Source organism: Pectinophora gossypiella, chromosome 9 (assembly GCF_024362695.1).
Source record: "Pectinophora gossypiella chromosome 9, ilPecGoss1.1, whole genome shotgun sequence".
NCBI classification, from domain to species: Eukaryota; Metazoa; Arthropoda; class Insecta; order Lepidoptera; family Gelechiidae; genus Pectinophora; species Pectinophora gossypiella.
Window position 1 is genome coordinate 4,742,053 of NC_065412.1, and position 23,098 is coordinate 4,765,150.

A 23,098-nucleotide genomic window follows, 5' to 3' on the forward strand; every position below is an offset into this window, starting at 1 on the left:
GCACCTCAACATTCTGCTTACGTTAACATTAAATACGTTAAAATAACTGTATATAAAATTACAATTACGGAGATTCCAGTAAAACAATGCATTAATATGTTACTCTAGTATTGGTTGGTATGAATGATCCGTTTATACTTGTATGATATTTTTACATCGTAACCTTTGTATACCTCTCCATTTATATACAAAAATATACATAAATGTGATGTCAGAGCGCGACTTACAACTGCGTTATAATACAATTCAAAAGAACCACTGGTAGAAAGACATGCCTTTTCATAATATCCACATTTCATGTATAAAAATAATAACTTATTTCTTAGAAAATCTTCTCAATGCAGTTCGAATATTGAGCTCCGAATAATTTAGTATACAAATGAACATTTTTTATTTTATTGAGCAAATAATTTAGTTTCCCTTATGAATTAGAAAGGAATTATCTGTCTATATCGAATCTGCGGAACTAAAGCAATAGGGCATGGTTTCGGTTCATTCCTTTCTTTGCATTGGGTTGTTGGCTTACAGGGATGCGGTCGCGCGCGTTTATGTTTTAATTATCACGAGAACGCGGCAGGGCGCGTCGTCAGCGGCAGTATTATCATGGATACAATACTACTGACTACAGTATCGAGGTACGCTTACACTTCCTGCTGCGATTGACCACCATTGTTACAGAACACCAGTGTATATACAGCTAGTTTCTCACTAAAAGTAAAAAAAGTCTGGCTATGTATCTATGTTCGCTTGGCATGATCTGCTTGGAACTTGTCGAACAATCGATTCTTTAATTAATTTATAAACTTAGTAAAAAGAGAACAGTAGAAAGCACCCATTCAGCCACAAGATCAAAACGAACAATCATATTTAACAACAAGTCATATACACAACAACGACTCGGGATATTTTGTTATATTTCTATACTTAACATATTTACATAAAAATAATATCAGTTTATTGCTTACACAATTGGGGCGGCTCGCATAATTCCGTACATAACATCGCACGAGCAGGGCAGTGCTGTTTGTTGAAAATATTTACCAGTAGTTCAAGCGTACAACATCGAGCATTTTTATAAAGCCATATTCGTTCTCTTTTTACTAGTCTAACCCGAGTCTAGCGAATACAATTATAATGATACCGATATTTTCATAATCACAAAACGGATCAGAATATCTCATATAGTTGAGTTGACTGAAATGCTATAGATGTTACGTCAGGTGTAACACAACAATAGGTACTAAGAGCGTTGAGCGTCTCAAGATACACGAGACGTTATGTACATAAGTTTTAAGGTCGCAATTCATCGAGTAGGTAAAAACTAGAAAAATATACATTCCGTGTATAGTACGACAAGGATCTCGTGGTACTGGATGACTTTGACAAGACGGCGCTAGTGTGCACCATCTCCTTACATTCTCAATTTATAACAACTGTCAAAAATGACGTTTTCATAGGATAGGCGTTAGTTTCAATTATGGCGAAGTGCCAAAAGGTCCTTGTCGTTCTATCTAGTCGTTCGTAGCAGGCGGTCAATCGTAGTTGCGCGTGTGTGGTGTTGTCCCCTAGATGTGCGCGTGCGGGTGTCGCTGCGGGTGCGTGACAGTGAGCGCGTCGGGCGAGTGCAGGGTGATGGTGGTCTGCGAGCCCACCGTCACCTTGGCCCCCGCGGGGTCCACGGCCGCGGCCCCCGCCGGGGACCCCGTGGGCCCCGCGCCGTTCGCCGACGTGTTCCCGGCTAGCGGCGCACGGTACACGTACCTATATGTACAAAAATATAAAGTTAATCCATGCTCATTATAAAAGGGAAAGTCAAGCAAGATAAAGTGTTCTGGGGTTTAAAAAAGGTCACATAGGAGCGATTAATATAAAAAAAAAAACAATGGTGCTAATTCCTGTAAATACCATCTAATTTTATTTTAGGTTATATCTGTCATTTTCTTATCCGCCGAAAAGGAAAGGGACGGGTAATCGACAAGCATAAAATTTATGGAACACACGTCAATTTTAAGCACAAATCTAAAACAACCGTCTAAAAATTCGCCCGGGTTATTCATTTATTTACTCATTCTTCCTAAAATTAAGAGCTGTCAATCATCCGTCCCTTTCCTTTTCGGCGGATAAGAAAATGACAGGTATAACTTAAAGTAAAATTAAGAGATGTCTGCAGGAATCGGGGCCAATATTTGCTTTTGAACTTATTAGATTAATTGTTTCAATGTGGCATTTTTTACCTCTCTGTTCTGCGGGTGATTGTAGAATTACTACTTCATTACATTTTGTTGCTGAACACAATAAATAGTTATTCTGCAATTGCAAGAAGGTACGAGTTTTACATAATATTTTTGCTGCATATGAAACTCCATCTACCCGTAATGGAGCAGCGTGGCGCTCCATACGCCTACCGGTTGACTGCGGTACGTGTCCAGTCGGACATGTACGTTATGTACATGGAGGTATAGCAGTGCACGCACCCGAGCAGCAGGGGCACGCCGGGGGCCAGCGCCACGAGCTCCAGCTGCGCCGGCTCGGCCGCGCCGCCGTAGTCGTACTGTCAGACCTTCTGCGCGGGCCGCAGCTCGTACGACTGCGGGTACGCGTTGGCGTACGGCTCGGCGCGTCGCGAGCTGGGGCCCGGCGGCGCCGACGCTGCAGTCACAACCACATCATAAATATCACAACTAGAAAGGCAACTTTACGTGAGCGGCAAAATAAAGCTACATAAAATATGGAAAATGAAGAAAAAAAAGCATATTTTTCCATCGTCAAAATTGTCTCGAAATAGCCTTTTGGCGCTTACTTAATGTTACCTTACCAGTGACGATATGTATATTAGCATCTTCCTAATTAACAGGGAATGTTAAAGAGGTTGTTGACTGGGTCAAAGATAAATTATAAAACGCTAATCTAGAAATAGAAGCCAATCTAAGATAATCAAAAATCAATCTCATTTTACTTTTCGATTTATTTTCGACTTTTATTTATGAAGTAACAATGAGTACGACGTTTGACCGCTTTTATTAATGACGTCACAGGACAGTATTTCCATACAAACTCCAAAGAAAACAATCTCGAAAGATTTTTGATTTGACGTTTCGTAAAAAGTAACCCATTTGACTAGGTTGTCAAGCAGCCACAACAATACAATACAATAGGACAGAGCCGGTATAGCGGCTACGTACCGGGCTCGCGGGCGGCGTAGGCCAGCGGCGGCGCGTAGCCCTTGTGGTGGCGCGCGCGCCGGTGGCCGGGGCGCGGCGCGGCGGCGTGCGGCGCGCGCATGCGCCGCAGCGTGTTCATGGGCCGCCGGAGCGTCTCCGACAGCCGCCTGCGGGCACAGCAGCGGTCAGTGGAAATATACACGGAAGCGTTCTAGGGGCTCAAAATAGACGTTTTGTTGTGTCATCTATTAATCCATAATTCTTTATTGCACATATTTATAACATAATAGGAAATGAGTACAAAAATGACATGTGTGAGCTGTAATACAAATGCACTCAACTCGTGATATTTTTATGAGTATTTTATTTATTTATTTATACACAACTCACAAGCAATCCAAATTCGACTATGCAATTCTATACTTAAATGTTATAAACACAAGAATTGTCGAAGCGAGTATCGCGTCATGCTCTCGTCTTGTTCTCTACTAGTTATTGTGTAGTGAGCTACATTATACACCTTGTATTCACGTTGTTTGTGAAATATACAGGCTGCAACTACAACGCGCTTACAACGTTTACAAAGCCCTAGAACACACTCAGTTAATAAATAATAGCCATAAAATATACAATGTGAGTGACATCGTAACGAATACTCGGGGAGATGATTCGGCTCATAATTCTGAGTTAATATCAAGTGGTATTTTACGACGCAAAATTCATGACTTAATTGTGTTTTTTTTTTATTATTTTCAATTCTATATTTTTGCGATGGAAAATTCAACTTGGTATTAACTTAGAGTCATGGTCTGAATTATTCCTCAAAGTTTTCGTTACGGTGTCACTAACACCCTTTATAATTACCTCGCCGGCGGCCGCTTAGGGTTGGAGGATGGCGTGTGCACGGCACAGCACTTGACGAAAGCACCCATGAGCACCACAAGTGCTACTCCGGCTAATAGCACCGCCCACCAGTGCTCTGTGACCCAGGCTTGTACGGTCCGGAGCGTCGCTTGGTTGAGGAGTAGGTTCTTGAGGCGGACTAGCGGGCCTTCCGCGTCCACCGCGCGGCACTTGAGAAACACGTCGCAGTAGCCCTGGAATGTATTGAATGGTTAGAAGAAAAGTTTTAAAGAGAGTAGTGTTTAGGTTTAATAATAGTTGTCTGTTCTTCTTCAAATCCTTTTATCCCTTGTTGGGATGTAGGGCTCGAAATTTTTTATGTCGGTTGTGTATAGTAATAATAAAAAAAGTTTATTTAGGTAAAACCTACGACACACAATACATAATTAATAAATAATAATAATTTATTAATATATTATTACTATCGACACAACAATGGTACGTCACTATGGCCGCCAGTAAGCCTCGTAAGTGCAACAGAGAGCGCATCAATCGGCGTCCTGCTTTCACGTGTTATTGCACCGCGGACAGCGAGCGTTTGATTTTTACCGACTTCAAAAAAGGAGGAGGTTCTCAATTCGACCGTATGTTTTTTTTTTGTTGTCTTAGTCAAGTATCCAACGTTACCTGGAAGTTGTCGCAGGGCGAGCCGGGCCGCAGCGCGATCCCGCCGGCGGGCAGGCCGTACTTGTGCGCGAACTCGGCCGTGCTCTGGCACGAGCCGGGCTCGGGGCCCACCTGGCAGGCCAGCTGGCACAGCGCGCGCCGGTCCACCACGGCCGTCACGCCCTCGCCCACCTGCTGCGACGACGACAGGAAGCACTCCTTCATGTGCCACGCCAGGCACATCGAGCCGCGGCACTCGCCGCTGATGCACAGTTGCGTGCCTGTCAACAAGTTCACATTAGTCAACTACGGCCTCTATGGTCCAGTGGTTTAGCGTTGAGGTCGCGATCCAAATTCAAAAATATCTTTATTCAGTAGGTAACGTTACACTTTGAATCGTCAATTTTACATAACGAACGTCTCATCCGCCTAAAACTACTGCAGCTTCTCACAACCTGGGTTCGAATCCCGGTGGGGACATACCACAAAAATTATGATCCTTAATTTGTTTAGGACATTACATATAGTCCGATAGTAAGATTATCCATATTTCGGAAGGCATGTTAAGCCGTTGGTCCCCATTGATATTAACTGATGTAGGTGTACGTGGAAAGTAGGGGCTTTTGGTGGGTAAATAATAACCTTGACATCAGGGATGATGAGGTTGGTAATCCACAATGAACAAGACAATTGTGAATCTAACATAAACACCTACTGTTAGATACAATAAAATGAATCGGCCCAATCGGCTGGTACATCGCTATGCTGATGAATGTCACAGCACTGGCTTTTGCACTTTGACAGATTTTCGAGAGATTTTCGGCGGGAAACGGGAACGGGACAGTTGCTTTCTTCATTGAGTAATCTAAATAATTAATACGAAGTGGTGTTTTGTGGTTAATGATCGCATTAAGTTAGTCGGAAGACATTCGCGAGTGTTATTATATTGGAGTATTCAATGAACAAAGTGTATCGCTTCGTGCCGGGAAGCCGCTTCATAACTCAAAAGTTTATGCGGACTTTTGAGTTAATTCGTTTGGGGTTCGGAGTACGAGTCTACTCCGAGGGTGGGGGCTTAGGTTTCATCATCATCACCTTTCATCATTTCATTAATCATCAAGAAAAAAAATACGTCAGACATGGCTGTATGGGCATAGTTCCCTTTGCCTTACCCTTCGGGGAAAACCAGAACAAAAAAAAAATTGACAGATCTAACTCGTACCGCGCATTGGGCACAATTGTGTTTGCTGCTACCCCAAAAGCCTGCTCCGGTACGGTCTACAAAAGGCATATTGAGCATTTCATCTAAAAGAGGAAATTGGGTATTTGCTGTGGAATACTCAATTTGGGCTTTTTACTCTTAATCGTATACAATAGTGATGTAACGAATATTCGCATTCGCATTCGCATTCGCGAATATCCGCAAATTTTTGAATATTCGCATTCGCATTCGCATTCGCAAAATTTATGCGAATACTTAGCGAATGTTTTAGCGAAAGTTCATCTTGAGCTACATTAGAGTGGTGAAAATGTGTCGCTTTCTTTTTACATTTGTTAATGGCTGCAATGATTGATTCTTGTGACTTAAGCCCTTCTTTAACAACAAGTTGGATTTGGTGCGATGAACAATCAATGTTTTAATGCTCAATAAAGAAATACCTTTTTTCATGTTAGTGCCACCATCTCTTACAATACATAATACGTTTTCTTTGGGAATTCCCCACGATGACAACATAGTTTCTAACTTTGCCGCTATATTTTCTCCTGTATGTCGCCCATCGTTGAATACTTCTGCTTTCAATACAATCATTTTTCGTTCAAAATTATTGGTAATTCCGTGACAAGTGAAACTTATACGAAACGTCAAACCTATCAAACATTTTAAGCGCGCTTTTTTGACATTTTAAAATATTCGCATTCGTATTCGCATTCGCGAATGTTGAAGATAATTATTCGCAATCGCATTCGCATTCGCGAATGTGAAAAATCCAACATTCGTTACATCACTAGTATACAAGTCGGATACTCTGGGGCGGTTGTCGTACATACCATTATTGCATTTGGTGAGGTTGGACATGTGCTGCGGCTCGGGGCACTCAGCGGAGCGGCCGGAGCAGAAGGAGGCGTGGCTGCACTCGGTGGCCTCGCGACACGTCTGGTTACGGAACTCCGACACGAACTGACACGTGCGCGCGTGGCAACACGGGCCTTGCGACGGACTGTACAAACACATAGGTTATAAATTCCAACATTATTCAACATAATCGGGCCCACATGAGATTGGGAATTAAGTTAGGAAAAGAGAAGAGTGGAGAAGTGCGAAATCGGTTAATCATAATGCTATTAGAACGCCCCTCCGTCTCGATTAGTCGATTTCTGCACAATTCCACGCGTCTCGGCTCCTCTCCGCTTTAGTAAAAACACACCCTAAGAAACGAACTGGAAGCAATAAGATTGAAATGCTGAAAAGCACGTCGTTATGGTGGACAAATGACAATTAATCCTTTTTTTTGTACTTTTTGTGAACAATTAAGTGTTCATCTTAACAAAATCTGTAATTACCTGCATTGAGTGTTGGCTTTCCTATGGCATCCCTTGGCAGTGCTGTTCTGCTCGCGGTCGTATGCGCTCACTTGCCGCGGGTAGCAACAGTGGTCCTTGCATTCGTTCTCGTCGTAACCTACAATGTGCACATTCATTATTTATCTGAGTATATGTAGATATATGAACACACGCGCGTAATTCCTAATGGCCAGAGTCACGAATAATGAGAAGACAACTTGCAGCAATTTTTGATATCAGCATGGAGCAACTCGGGTTTCCGATGCAACGGAAGGGAGTAGCGTTATTTCCCGATACAAAATTTTCTACCAGTTTTTGCTCTGACTACTTCCCTCCTCGCGTTATTTTTAAGAATTTGAATTTTTAATTGTATTATTATTTATTATAGGAGATACCTACATTGGTCATTTATCATTTACAATTCATCATCATCTCCCTAGCATTATCCCGTTTTTCACAGAGTCCGCTAACCAAACGTGAAGATTTGACAGGTTCGGTTTTTACAGAAGCAACTGCCTGTCTGACCTTCCAACCCGCTAAGCAAAACCAGCCCAATACAGGTTAGGTCACATACCTCCGAAAAACACAACACTTACAAGTCATCATAATTAAAAACAAAAGTAGCTGCCGGCTTGCTAAGTCGATTTATGGCTCTACTTAGAAGTGTTTTTTTCTAATATTTGAACCATTATCAAAGTTTAGATTGCAAAAGTACTCGTGCGAATCTTAGATGCGGATTTTTATATTACGTGTATTAAACTTATAATGCCATAGAAGGCAAATACACGTGATTTTTTATATGTATGCGTCATAGACATAATTTCCATTACCTTGGTAGACAAAATACATTTAATTCTATTAAGGAAATGCATAAAACGAAATTAGAAAACACATAGAGCATTCAGTAAAATCTGAACTTTATACCAGAACGTATTATGTCTCGAAACGTATTAAGCGAATATGTATTAAATAATGAACAAAGGGTTTTTGTGTAGTATATTATCTATCCGCTATTAAGATACGGGCGGTAATTGCTTTATATAAGCAACTATGTAAGTGTCTTTCTTCACTGTTTATAAATTCACAAAGAATGCTTTTTTAAAAGAAATGCTCAGAGTGGCCTTAGACCAAATGACTACAAATGAAATAAAGAAAAAAAAAGCGAACAAACGCACTCTCATACTATATCCGTTAAATATAAATAATTTACATCTTTCATGTATATAGACTCTTGTATGCCGGAAGATGTCTAGTTGTTTGGGGTTATACAAATTCGGGACAAGGAAGGTTGGAAAAGAAGGGGCCTGGACCTGCCTAGCAATGGCAGGACACATCAGGCAAAAAAAAATACATACCGCAGTCACACTCTTCGCCGACCTCAACAATCTTGTTCCCGCAGAAGGCGCCGGCGCTGGCAGTGAGACAGTTCCTCTTCCTCCCATCTCTCACAGCGTCCAGCACAGCGCTAATGTTCCCCACACTACACGCGCTGAACTTGCTGTTGTTAGGGCGGTCCCCGGACGTGGCGGAGGCGAACATTATGAAGTTGCCCTTCTGACCACCCGGCCGGCATTCCGATGGGTAGTCGTGCTGTTGGTTTGAATAAGGGTCTTGTTAATTTTATTCAATCATCACCAGCCCAATAACGTCCCCACTGCTGGGGCACGGGCCTTCCCTATGGATGGATGGATAGGGAGATCGGGCCTTAAACCACCACGCGGGCCCAGCACGGATTGGTGGTTATTAACGACTGCTAATGCAGCCGGGACCAACGGCTTAACGTGCCTTCCGAAGCACGGAGGAGCTCGAGATGAAAACTTTTTTTTTGTGGTCACCCATCCTATGACCGTCCTTTGCGAAAGTTGCTTAACTTGAACAATCGCAGGCCGAGCGCGTTTACCGCTGCGCCACCGAGCTCCTCATACATTAATCCTCATACGTTAATTTTATTATAAATACAAAAATGTAAGTCACGTAACCTCGTAAAGCCAGGATTACTTAGACACAATAGTTAAACAATTTTCTTACGACCTTAAATTTTCTTACGGCAGATTTTTAAATTAGCCGAAGACTTGCATTTACACTTGATATTGAAGTCGTCATGGATAGAACAAACTATAATTATGGTGACAGACTACTAGCTGTTTGTCGATATAGTATCATATTGAATAAAACGCCAAAGATATGCTAAAATTAGAATGACCCCTTGATTGATTACATTGTATAGTTAGTTATTATAATTAAACGTTAGTTAATGAAATAATAACATAATAAAAGAGATGTTTCAACTAAGCGTAGGCTATATAGATAAAAATAATAATTGAGATTATACTGTGTGCATTATGCCGCGAATATTACAGTTATATAAACGCCAAAATTACATGCATTCGGGTCATGGTCGTCGCTCTAATTTTATAGTTATTTGACAGCGTAATAGGGTTGCATTTACGTTGATGTTACTACATGTTGTGTTAAACAGTGAACTGTTCCACATGTGCATACCAGTTGACGGCATAAAGTCTGTTTGACGCAACGCAATTTTTACGACCACTTTTAATTTAAAACGCAATGAAAGAATAGTTGTGAAATTATATCTTTGTGTTACAATTGTAAGACGTTTTGGTAAACTCTAAACTGGATTTGTAAACGTTTCTATGATTCGTGAATGTAGTGTTAATCGGATCAAATTTAGAATTCAAATTCAGTTATAATGAATACCTAAACAAGAGGAATATAATAACAATAGTATAATTATTATTTCATTGGAGTGCCTGAATAATACGACGTTATATTATAAACATAAAGTTAGATGTCAATTTCAATTAATTCTCTGTGTTTAAATTATACCACCCAACTCCATAAATTCTATTCGTTCTTTCTCGAACTCGCCGATCGCTCATTTCAAAATGAGAGAGTATTTAATTCTTCGTTTTGGGTATCAACGTTTGGGCTGTAGGTATATAGTAGTTCTTTATGAAGTAAAAAATCCCGACACTCCGATTTCGCTAAAGCTGACGCGGTCGTTGGCTGGCTAGTTTCAAGACCACCCCACTCACTTGCGACCCAAAATAGTCTATTTTTCCAGCTAATCAAATCAGTTACTTTTTACTAAACGTAACGAAATTACTATGAAATTTGTATGAAAAAGCACACCGTGACGTCATAGAAAAACGTGATAAAATGTCGGACTTATTTTTACGTTTTTCATGATTAAAATTCATAAATAAGTTGAATAGAAGAAAGAAAATGATTTTCTTTACTTTTCTGATTGTGAGATCTGTCTTAGCAAACAGAACTACACAATTTATTTTGAACCTAGTTACACTACTCAATTGTGTCGAATTTCATGAGAGAGGGTGACCTGGCTGATTTTAGGCGTCACTTGTAGGTGACGAAGGTAATGATGCCGGTGTTGAGCGATAGCTTTCTGCTTTGGTATATGGCGTGATAGCCTGAATGAAGTGGCATGCTACTCACCGGCGAGCCGAAGTTGTGTCCGATCTCATGAGCGAGGGTGAGCTGGCTGACTTTAGGCGGCACCCGGCTGTTGTAGTTGACGAAGGTGATGATGCCGGTGTTGAGCGAGCGCTTGGTGCTCTGGTACATGCCACCGATGGTCTCCGTGTACGTCTTGAACTTCTCGCATATGCCGCCAGATGCGCCGCTTGCGCTCGCCACCCATGCTAGACCTGCAGATAGAAAGAAGGGTTTAGTTGTTGTTTTATTTAAATTTAGAAAATGTTATGATGCGCCGGGTGTGGGGCAGTGGCAACAGTCTGCTGAAGATAATAGCGGACCGAGTGGATGGGCCTATCTTGAAGCACTGGCTCAGCGTTCATTGCACTGCGAAAGTAGCTCATTTTTATTTAGTTTTATTTGAATTTGCTTTTTTTTTTAATTTTAAATTCCAATTGTAATGTAAAGCTAAATTTTAATTTTGATATTGATGTTTTTTGTATATGTCGAAATATGAACCTTGTTTGAATTAAAGAACATGTTATTCTTATAAGAAACGAAAAGAGAAAGTCATATATCGGGAGGAGTGGAAGAAAGGGACAGAGTTCTATGCCCTGCAGTGGGATGGTTTAGGCTAGGAGTAATAATTGAACAATTGAAATATTAACATTGTAATATGGATCTTTCTAAAACCTGTAACTTGTTTCTTTTAATACGCGTTTTCTTAAGGTAAGGATGTTGATCTTTGTAAAGTATTTACACATTTAATGGATATAATATATTTAAACTGTCTGTGTTTCTTATTAACAGATATGTAATGAATACCAGGATGTTGTTTATAAACTCTCCTTTACCCATACTCAGAACGTAATCAAGCTGTCTCTAATTTATGAACGTCGCACAAATACCTAAGAAGTTAATTTAATCCGAGGATACATTTATCGATAAATAACGTATTGTTACTAAAAGGAAAACTTCACGGTAGGTATGATTCATGAAGTAATGAGATCACTTGTTATAAATGTTATTAATAAGAATTTGTTAGTGGTAACCCATGTCGCTCAGATAGGTGATTAATTGTCCAACTCGAGACATGTGGCTTACCTTGAGGGCGATTTTTTAGTAAAGAGTACCTGTGTACGTTTTAACAGGCTATTTTATACCTAAGCCAAATGAGATCTCTCTCTCTCTCTCTTTATTTAAGAGCTGCGCTCTTGTCGGTGGAGTTATCGCCATAGCCATCGCCATCGCCATAGGGCGTTTAGAACGGTGGTTGCCCCAATCGCCTTCCGCAGTACACCGACCAATTTCTCAATCGGTGATGTTCCAGTGCGAGAGCCCTACCAGAATCCATTAAAAATCCATAAAAATAAGATAAACATTACATAACATAGTATCACGCCTGTATCTCCGAAGGGGTAGGGGCAGGGGTGTATAGTTATACACCCTCTGTGTATAGTTATATACCCTCTGTGTATAACTATATACCTTCTGTGTATAACTATACACTTCCACAGCTTTTAAATTAGATACTTTGTTCGAAATGAAACGAACATTGCATTGAATCTGTATGGAAATACTGTCCGAGTAACTGTGAAGCATTGTACTCAGTGTTAAATTTATTCACAATTAATACGAGATTATTTGTGATCAACTTAGACTGGCTTCTCTAGATTAGCATTTTATATTTTATCTTTGACCCAGTCAAATACCCTATCATATAAAGTTTCACAAATATAGTATAAAAAAGTGTAGTGAGACTAATAATAATTTCAAGGTAACTTAACATAGTTACAATAATACGTCGAGTCATGGTATAAGCCGTGAAGAAAATCGAATCGTAACACGTGAACTTAAGAGTCGGCACGAATCTTGAAAAGTCACTGGAAATCGATTAAAGTAGACGCATGTTAACGTCCCATTATAAAAAAACGTCCCATAAATGGACATATAATTTTCATATTCATACTTTTTATGCATACCACAGACTATCTCTTGGTAGAGTCAGTGGTACTAGGTATTTTGTCTATTAAATAGTCACTGTGGTTCTGTGGTACACCGGCTTGCTTCTCAAACGGGGAACGCCGGTTCTAACCCCGGACTACCGAACTTTGCACCAATGAGTTATTAATTTATCAAGTGCAGTTTTCACTAACACAGTTGGCTCGCACATTATAGATGGCGATACGGCTCACCAACTATCACGTTAGTCTAAAAGCTCGGTGAGGTGTTGGTACTTAATTCATCTTGCGATGGACGTACCTCTGACTACCCCATTGTGATGTAGTTGTAAGCTTATGTTGTCTTTTGTCTCTTTTGCACTAGACTGTCTACAATCTTTCTGTCCTCCTGCCATTTTAATGAAGCTATTGTTTAAAGTTTTATAAAGTTTTTAGTTTAATGAAACTTAGGGTTACCACCCTAATAAACTAATCTCAGCTGAGATTATCCTTACGATCATGCGCAAGTCCCTGTTTTTATATAAGAACGGTCACATTGACATGACCTTGAGGGCAGTCTCGAAGGTGAGATTAGTTTATTAATACCACCCTTAAACACAACAGCACGAGGAAAATAATTATCATTGGGTTCTTGAACAACAGGGAAAGTTGTAAAACAATATTTGAATATACCGTTTGGCCAGTTTAATATTATGCAATTCGTTTTTCCCGAATCGTTCAAATGACCGTATCAAGTAAGCGCGGATGCGTCATCCGATGAGTGTATCGACGCTAATGTGCAGATGACTGCGCTGTACAACGCATAACAAGTCGTGACATAACCTTTATTTCCAAGTAATAAGACTTCTTGAAATGTTAGTGCAGTGATAAAATTGTTTTTAATAAATAATATCTTAATCATAATTATTTGTCATAACACTTATCTGCTTGATTGGAAGTAAAGAAAAATTAAAGACAGATGGAAAGCGTTTGAAGAAAAATCTTCTAAGGGATTGTATTCCTTATCATCTGTATAAATATGGTTCATCACATTCATCTTAAGACTTAGCTCATTGATATACTACTACCAAATGTATAGCTAAACAAGCGCCAAGTTTTCGCAGCATTTTTGTATGAAGCGCGGTATCTACGGTAATACATCAATGACTTCGCTTCAAAAGTAGTTGCATGTCGTCTTCTGATTACTTCTGCTCTGTCCACTCCATTAGAAACCATGAACGTGAATTTATGAAGGAATGATAATTAGATTTCTTCGTAATACGTATCTCGTGTAAGTAATCAGAAATTCAGTCCATTTACTAAATAATATTTGTATACAAACAGGAAAAAACTGTTATATCTTTGTTATCCCGTTGTAAATCGGTCAAAGCTTTGGATAGAAAGTACAGAAATACAATTTCACTTATATATTACTGTAAGACTTCTAGGGAAATTTGTAATTTTATTTTATTAATTTGTCTGAAACTGAATGTAAACAAAATAATTCCATTTTGAGACCGATATCAAAGTAATTTTATTTCTTATTTAGGTAATTTTCAGAATTGGTATTACACGAATTATTTTTCGGTAGACTTTTTAACAGTCACGCTTGATAGTATCTGCCTACTTTCAGGAACAAAGAGTACATACAAAATACTGGTGCTAATTCCTGTAAATACCATCTAATTTTATTTTAAGTTATATCTGTCATTTTCTTATCCGCCGAAAAGGAAAGGGACGGGTAATCGACAAGCATAAAATTTATGGAACACACGTCGATTTTAAGCACAAATCTAAAACAACCGTCTAAAAATGTTACATTAGCCAATAACCCGACAGAATTAAGTTGACAGCACACACAACGGTTTGCATACCAGCGAGATACCTTTTTGATTCGTCCCTTTCCTTTTCGACGGAAAAGAAAATGACGGCTATAACTTAAAATAAAATTAGGAGGTGTCTGCAGGAATCGGGGCCAGTGTTTTACATTTTTGGGAACGCGATGAGGTAAACCTGGCTCAGCCGCTGGTGGGGAGCGGAGATGCCGTTCTATACGTAGTACTATTACGGTAGTAAGGTTATAGCGCTTTCTTACCCAAAGTGCCGCCAGTGAAGTCCCTGTATGTGAACACGTAGGCGAGACAGAAGTCCTCGTGGTTGCCGAGCGAGTGCAGGTTCAGGAAGTTGGACACGTCTATGTTCTCCAGGCAGAACTGGTTCGTCTCGCTCGCGAAGTGGTGCGTGTTACACATCGAGTCGTCGTCGATCTGAAAGAATGCAATTTATTTATTTATTTTTAGGAATTCAATGAATTGTGTATAATATATTTTTTTCTAGTAATAGCGTCGTGGAAAATAAAACCATTCGGTTTGAGTTTTTGAGAAAAACTGTAATGTCAAAACGTTAAAACAATATCCAAATTCAAATATATAAAAGAATAGAAAAACAAGTAAAAAGTAAAACATATTAAAAAGGCGTCCTATCGGCGACATGCCTCTACTTTCAAAACACCAATTAAAAATCTCCATCTATTGATATCAACATTACAGTTAGTAAGTTGAGCTTAAGTACACTATTATTGCCATAAGTAGGTACTCTAGGTACAGATACCCTCACGGTATATGCCCTGTGTTAGTGTACATTTACGTTAGTGTACTAACGATGACATACTATCGTTACAGCCATGTCTGCCTCGGTACACCCCGGACACTTCATACAAACAACCTCATTTTACACAGACACCACACATCGACGTACACGTGCAACTGTGTGTGTGAAAATTGGGTCATTAGGTCAATAATAGTTTTGACTTACTTATTACAATTATATCACGTAAAGTGCCGATTTAAATAATATAAAACGTAAGTAGCTACATAACAAAATTAACAAGCAGTTCAAGTAGTTCCAGCAAGATACCTATTTATGCTTAAGAGTTCATTACGGACGCGTTACGAAGCCTAAACTAACAGACTGTTAGTTAACTCAACTCTCATCATTGTTTACCTTAGCGCTTAGTGTATATTAACTTATTTTGTAACAAATCATGAATCATTTAAGGGGTGGGTGTATATACTACACATCTCTACCTACCCCTTCGGGGATACAGGCGTGTTGCTATGTTATGTTAACACAATATAAAGAGCCTGCTTGTATATGTTTCGCTGCTGGGCACAGCACAGGCCTGCTTCAGCCTACCGGAGGGGGCATACAGCAGGGGTGGCCAACCGGACGATTGCGACTGTTAGTCCAGTCGATCGTGGCCAAGCCAAATATAAATACCTACGTAGACCAGACTGCATAACGTAATCCCCAACTGCTGCACGCATCATCTTGTACCTATAATTATTCAATCGCTGTTCCGTCACGCGTTTCAAGAAGTATGTAATTGGTAGAATTGGTTGACATACAAATCTTAAACAGTTACTATGACCTGGACAACTTTGAAGCATTGCTGCTAATTCCTCTAAATACCATCTAATTTTATTTTAAGTTATATCTGTCATTTTCTTATCCGCCGAAAAGGAAAGGGACGGGTAATCGACAAGCATAAAATTTATGGAACACACCTCAATTTTAAGCACAAATCTAAACCAACCGTCTAAAAATTTTACATCCGTCAATAACCCGACACAGTTAAGTAGACAGCACGTCAAACGGATTGCATACCAGCGACGTACCTTTTGATTCGGCCGGGTTATTCATTCATTTACTCATTCTTCCTAAAATTAAGAGCTGTGAATCATCCATCCCTTTCCTTTTCGACGGATATGAAAATGACGGATATAACTTAAAATAAAATTAGGCGGTGTCTGCAGGAATCGGGGCCATTATACTTGTTCAATCAAAACACCAATCTCAGAGGTCATACGTTCAAACTCCGTAAAAGAATTTCAAACAACAACCCCCATAAGTAGTAGCAGCGTGGAACGGGCTGCCGCTGGACGTGGTCTCCGCTTTTAGCATCAACACCTTCGAAAACAAATTGGACAATTACCATAAAACAGAGAAAGGAAAACACAAGTACTGAATAGTCAAACACAGGCACTTATCAGTGAAAACTGCCTGCTTGAGTTAATCATAATAATAGATCGCACAGGGTTTCGTTAGTAAAGCAGAGATCTTGGGTCTAATCAAGTCTATACCACCCCTGGATAGACCCTCTACTACACTGCTCTGGTGCGGGGGATCAATGGTGCGGGTGGCCTTGTAGCCAACCCATTCGACACTCTTAAGGCACCCGAAAGCGTCCGACTTCGCTTAAAAAACACAAGCATACACAGTATAGTCACAGTGTAGTAGTATAGTCGGCTCTGACGTTTTATAAAAAGAATACACAAATGACAAATATAAATAGCTATAGAATAACGACATGAGAAATATTATGTACCACAGACTTGGAAACTTAATGAAAAACTGATTAAATATTTAATATTATCTGGGTAAAATAGTGCCAGACTTAATAGTCTCTTCGAATAAAAAGACAAGTAAATAACTCATTTGTATTCTGATCGTACTTTTCATAATCAAGTTGAGTGCGCAACAGAATTTGCTAATGATACGAAGCGCCGTGCTTTTGAGATGAATCAAATTTATACATTTTTACTAAAACAAAGTATGGCGTCTGAAGTGGGTCGATACGACATCAGCCGAACCAGTATCCTTTTTAGTTTTTACATTTAAAATAGTGTTTTAAACCTAAATAAAGATTGTATCTATCTATCAATAAAACTGTATAAGAAATCTCAGTCTCAGCTAAAATGGTGCGTAAGAGACGAATCTAAATTTTGGTTTAGGTATTGTTTTAAGTTTACGCGGTTATTATCATCCCGTGATCATGGCACTTGCAACAGTGTCGAAATATCGGGAGTCTCATATCCCCATTTAAACGCGGTAAGAACCCGTTATTATGTGCTTTAATTTTGGTTTAGGTTGTTTACATCTACAAGATTCGTTACTCTACACATGATGCTCGCAGCACACTATTTACTTTTTCCCATTTTGAGTTATGTATAAATAGTTATAATTCGTACAGCATGCATTCGCAGCCATGACTCATTCAGAAGAAATAATGCGATTTGTCGAAACTAATCTACAGTACACAATTATTTAGTCGATAACGAAAACGTGAGTTTAAACTCGTGGCTACATAAACAATCCCGTATAATCTAGATTAAATATTTGATACTGGTGAGGGGCTGACAATTTGACCATAGAGTTCATCGTTATTAAGATTTCAATATCAAGTGAGGCAACTAATTGTTTTCTGGTGATTTGTGGCGACTGTCCAGTCCGTGAATTGTCTATCTTTAGGTATACTTTATTGTAAACTCTTATTATTGGTTTTGAAGATGTTGCTTTAGCTTCTTGGTTCGTCTTTACTCGACAGTCATAACACCTTTCAAGAGCGACATAAAGTTCAAAATATTGTCATTTTCAACCAGTTCATCTTCGGTAACTTACCGTGAATCTGGTTTCATGTGAAAATCTCACCTTATTTACTCGTCGTAGCCACGCAGAAGTTATAATAATGCGGTGTAGTGGCTAAACACCTCAAACACAAATCGGAAATCTAGGGTTACGTTGCCAATCAGGTAAATAAAGCAATCTAATTTTCCTAAATTGATCCGGTTCATAGCTTCTACTTAGAGCAAATACAAAACATAGAACACATTGCTGCTTGTCTTCCCGGGCATGTCGGAAACTCCGACAGTGGGATTGGACAGAAAGTTTGGTAAAGCGTGGTTAGTTAGTTCATCTTGCGATGGATGTACCTACTGACTAGGCCATTTTGGGAATATAAGAATAATAGAATAAGAATAAAATAATCGCCAGTAACAATTTACATTTGCTATAAGAACTAGATAATTATGAATATTACGAATACGGGCAAAAGGAAATGGCTCAGGAGCCATGCTATGGCGCCATCCAGCGCTGGTTTTCAGTAATTTCCTCTTCCTTGGATATTGTGCGGAAGTAATTGTCTAATTGTAATTTAATATAGCCATGAGCTTATGTCATGTATGTAAAGATGTAGGCACTAGAATATTGTTATCGAATTGTAACATAATATAATAAAATACTTTATTGCTCACACAAATAGCAAGAGTACAATAAGCGGCCTTGTTACTAAGTAGCAATCTCTTCCAGGCAACATTTGTAATATTACTTCTTCCTTTTTATATTATTTCAAATAATAAAAAAGAAATGTTATTTTTTTCATTACAATTATTTTATTACATGTATTTAAGTAAGTTATTTATGTATGGATAGGCAAAACGCCTACGCATTAGAATTTGATACCGAATAATGAAGTTCGCCTCTATTGAGTCTTTCAAACCGAACGGACAAAGACAACAAACCTTTGAGAGTAAACGTAAATATTTAGTATTTTGTTCGTAATGTGGGTGTTATTTACATTATGTCGGCAGTCTGGTAATAGTAAATAAATATTATTTATTTAATACATCAATTTAACATCAAAACATACTGAAATGACGACAAATCGGGGGCGGAGTCAGATAGCACGGATCGGTACGAGCGGAGTGTCTCTTCTACACGCAGTATTACTGTTTATTCTATGTTTGTGTATGTATGTGACTGACCTTAATCCTCTGGACTTCAAACTTGATGTTCCGGTGCTCCATGCGGCCGTCGAACTTGGTGTCCCTGTAGATGTAGTTGACAGCCGTCACGTGGTGCGAGATGAGCGAGAGGATCTCCTCTCTCGTCTTCATATCCACCTCCGCCTTTTTGCTTGGGTCTCGGTGCTGTGGAACAAATCGTTTATTAGGATGTTTTTTTTAGAAGCTAACACGCTTCGTGTTTAACACGTTAACGGACAGGACTTGTATAGTCGTCGTAAGTTCAACACAAGCTTTTTTTTTGACGTGACTTATTGTAGATTTTGCGCAGATGGCATTAACTACTGGTCTAGACGTATGGGGAGCGCTGAAGGCTCTCACCCCGTACAACGTTTAAGACAACAGACCTGAGGGTGCCCAGTTGGGCGCGAACCTCGGCTCACTGCGTCGTCTGAGAGGAAAAATATTTGAAAGAATTAATCGACCCTAGTGGGTCGATTGCGATAAGCGCTGATTGGGGGAAATCGTCGACCACACCGGCGAGGACGGTATCAGGGTCCTGAAGTGTTTGGTGTCGTGAGCTGATTGGCGATATTGGCATTCCACACAAGCACACCCCGGACACTACATACAAAAATCTAGATTCGCCTCGCAGATTTGCTATTAGACTACACGATCTGATCGGCAAACGGGAGTTGTTGGGGAGTGACCATGGTAACCACCCGTGACCTTGAAGCATCTAGTAGGTGTAATAAGCACTCAAAATAAGACCCAGAGGGGGTGCGGTAAATCGAGCTAGGTATTATTATTCTTTATTTTATGATACAAGGGAGCGTAAATGTTAAAGAAACGGATGGATGAGTATTCTAAGATGTAATAAAACCAATCAATCACAAAACAAAATATTTTTCGCTATAAATCAGTGAGAATACAATAATAATAATGATGATGCAAATAACTTTCGTTCGTATTGTCTGTAATTACGATTCAACGTAAACTAAAGCCATGATACGTTGAAAACTTTCACTGATGTTGAGTAAACACTAAGTTCAGGGTCAATGTAATAGCTAAATAAGTTATATGAATAGTTATAAGTGTGAATAATAAGTTATATGGATAGTTATAGGTGTGAAAAACTAGTTAAAACTTAAATAACTTTGAAATAAACTTTACTAGGAGAGCAATTAAAAGTTTGATAGTTTCTAGTATTATTTTAGTTTGCATATATGAAAGTCAATGTTATGATAGCGTGTGAACTTGATAGGGGCTTTTGAATTCAAACGTATTTATAGGAGGAAGCCGGCGGCTAATTGGTTTGTAATATTTACTCATCAACATTCTATTTTTATTCAAACTCCAAAGTTTTTATTTCCGCAATTCGATGGTTCATTTTGTATAAAATGATGAAAAAGTTTGTAACTTAACATTGTTGGGCAACGTTGTTAGAATTATTGGCACATTGAACCTTGAAAGTTTCGAGGGCAAATGAAGCAATGACAAAAAAAATATACGCAAACTGTCTATTTTATGGTACGTGCTGCAAAGACCCAGAAGATGATTTGGTGGAGCTACAAGTAGCTGTTTAAAAAATTATGGCGCTACCTACCTTCATAGACAATACGCTTAGCTTATGTATATCTGTGTATGTTTATGTGTAACAAGTTTGTACTTACATAAACAGTCTATATACGTCCCACTGCTGGGAACAGGCCTCCCCTCATTTAAGCGGAGGGGATATGGAGCATACTCCACCACGTTGCTCCACTGCGGGTTAGTGGATGTGTTTTTACGGCCAATAGCCGGGACCAACAACTTAACGTGCGCTCCGAAGCACGGAATCATCTTAATTTTTCGGACAATCAGGTGATTCAAGCCTGAAAAGTCCTTACCAAACAAAGGACAGTCTCACAAAGTGATTTCGCCAATGTCCCTATCGGGAATCGAACCCGGACCTCTGGATGGTGAGCTTACCGGTCTAACCACTAGACCACAGAGGCTGTTAAAAGTATGTAACAAGAGCTTATTTATTTATTTATTATTTACAACATGACAGTTACCCATGGCGTTATAAATATACAATTAATCTTACATTTAAATATATATAATTTATTAGTATTTATATAAGTATTTACATTAGCGGATCGTAATCGCAGGCATCAGCTTTAAATTTTCATCATTTAGTGCATTAAGCTGATATAAAAGAATGCTAAAAATAAATCAAGTATGCTATCTGCAAAGGCAGATCAAACGAGCAGCACACATGGTAGTTTTATGGCGCAGTAAATCAGTTACAGTTAAAAACTAACAAACCCGGCTTTATTGGAGCTATGAGTGGATTATCCGACAGAAAGCAATCAAAACTGCAGTTTAGCTGGCCACTGTGCCTACAACAGGGATGGTCAAACTATTGCACGCGTACAATCATAAGCAATATCATGGACCCAATTTAGAACCCTGTCGCATTATCATATTTGACATTAAATAAGACTTACGGTTTAATTTATCAAAAAAAAAATAATGTGACATGGTTTCAAAGTGCATACATATTAGTACTCGTGACCGTACCATGCATAGTCAACTCACCTGTAACAAAAATACTTACTTACTTACATAACACAAGCCCTATAATAGCCCTTATAGTTAATGTAAGGTTAGGTACGTAAGCATAGAATAAGGAATAACGTAAGTATAATGATCCAATTGAGGAGCTCGGTGGCGCAGCGGTAAACGCGCTCGGTCTGCGATTGTTGAAGTTAAGCAAATTTCGCAAAGGCCGGTCATAAGATGGGTGACCACAAAAAAAAAGTTCATCTCGAGCTCCTCCGTGCTTCGGAAGGCACGTTAACACTTTCAAGGACAGAGTTCCGATCCCAAGGTCTCATATTAATTATTATGAACCATCAATGACCCATGATCTCTGTCCGTGAAAGGGTTAAGCCGTTGGTCCCGGCTGCATTAGCAGTCGTTAATAACCACCAATCCGCACTGGGCCCGCGTGATGGTTTAAGGCCCGATCTCCCTATCCATTCATAGGGAAGGCCCGTGCCCCAGCAGTGGGGACGTTAATGGGCTGGTGATGAATAATCCAACACGTTGAACAGTCGACGAGTGCTCGGAACACATAAGAGCGTGCGAGATAGACATAGTCGCTCTCCCTTTGTCTTTAGTGGTTTTCAGCCATTTGATGCTAAAGTAAGACGTAGAGGGAGTGAGGTCGGCGCCCGATATGAATTGGTGCGGGGCGGAGAGTGACCGCTCTATACGTACTATTATTCTTTATTCTAAAGTACTGTGCTAGGTCGGACATTTTTTTTCGTTTTGTGTTGTTTCGCATAAAGCCAAACGTACTATAATAATTACTCTACACAAATTGGATTGTTTTTCATAACCTATCGTTCGTAGTTTTTGTTTAATACTATTATTTTGAAATAGTATAAATCGTAAAGATTTACAATCCCTGTCCTAAAACTTTATGTGCATAGGTACATATAGCTCATATCTGGTTATGTTCCGGTGATACACGGCTTATTTGGACAAACGTTCTATGTATCTATACTTATATCTGTTCGCTTTTGACGATACTCAAAGTAAAATTGAAATCCATAGCGAGTCAACGGGTATTTTCATACATTGGTTTTTTTCAGATCGGAAATACGATGACATATTTATCTAAACTTGATGGTAGTCCATAATACAGAGTTGATATTACCGTTCGCCGTTTTCATCTAACTACCTATAAAGTTATAGATCACGTATAACAAATAGACAACCAATCTCTGAAAAAAAGTGTCCGCGACGCATTTTGACACAAGCGGCAGCGTGTCACGACACTGTACAACCGATATTGCACTTTATTTTAACAGCCATAACATATTAACTTGAGGGAAAG

General features: G+C 39.3%; 1 protein-coding gene across 1 annotated transcript in view; it reads right to left on the bottom strand.

The window, feature by feature from the left end:
- Positions 1-1,690: 1,690 nt before the first annotated feature.
- The window catches only part of LOC126369451 (disintegrin and metalloproteinase domain-containing protein 10-like), a 57,222-nt gene continuing 35,814 nt past the window's right edge, over positions 1,691-23,098 (bottom strand). The window contains exons 7-17 of the mRNA XM_050013871.1: positions 19,231-19,395; positions 14,724-14,895; positions 10,710-10,921; positions 8,588-8,822; positions 7,233-7,350; positions 6,720-6,889; positions 4,692-4,951; positions 4,026-4,258; positions 3,183-3,328; positions 2,475-2,649; positions 1,691-1,761 (exon numbers count right to left, since the gene is read on the bottom strand). Coding sequence (XP_049869828.1) covers positions 2,555-2,649; positions 3,183-3,328; positions 4,026-4,258; positions 4,692-4,951; positions 6,720-6,889; positions 7,233-7,350; positions 8,588-8,822; positions 10,710-10,921; positions 14,724-14,895; positions 19,231-19,395 — 1,806 coding nt within the window. The 3' untranslated portion in view covers positions 1,691-1,761; positions 2,475-2,554. The remainder of the gene's footprint in view (positions 1,762-2,474; positions 2,650-3,182; positions 3,329-4,025; positions 4,259-4,691; positions 4,952-6,719; positions 6,890-7,232; positions 7,351-8,587; positions 8,823-10,709; positions 10,922-14,723; positions 14,896-19,230; positions 19,396-23,098) is intronic.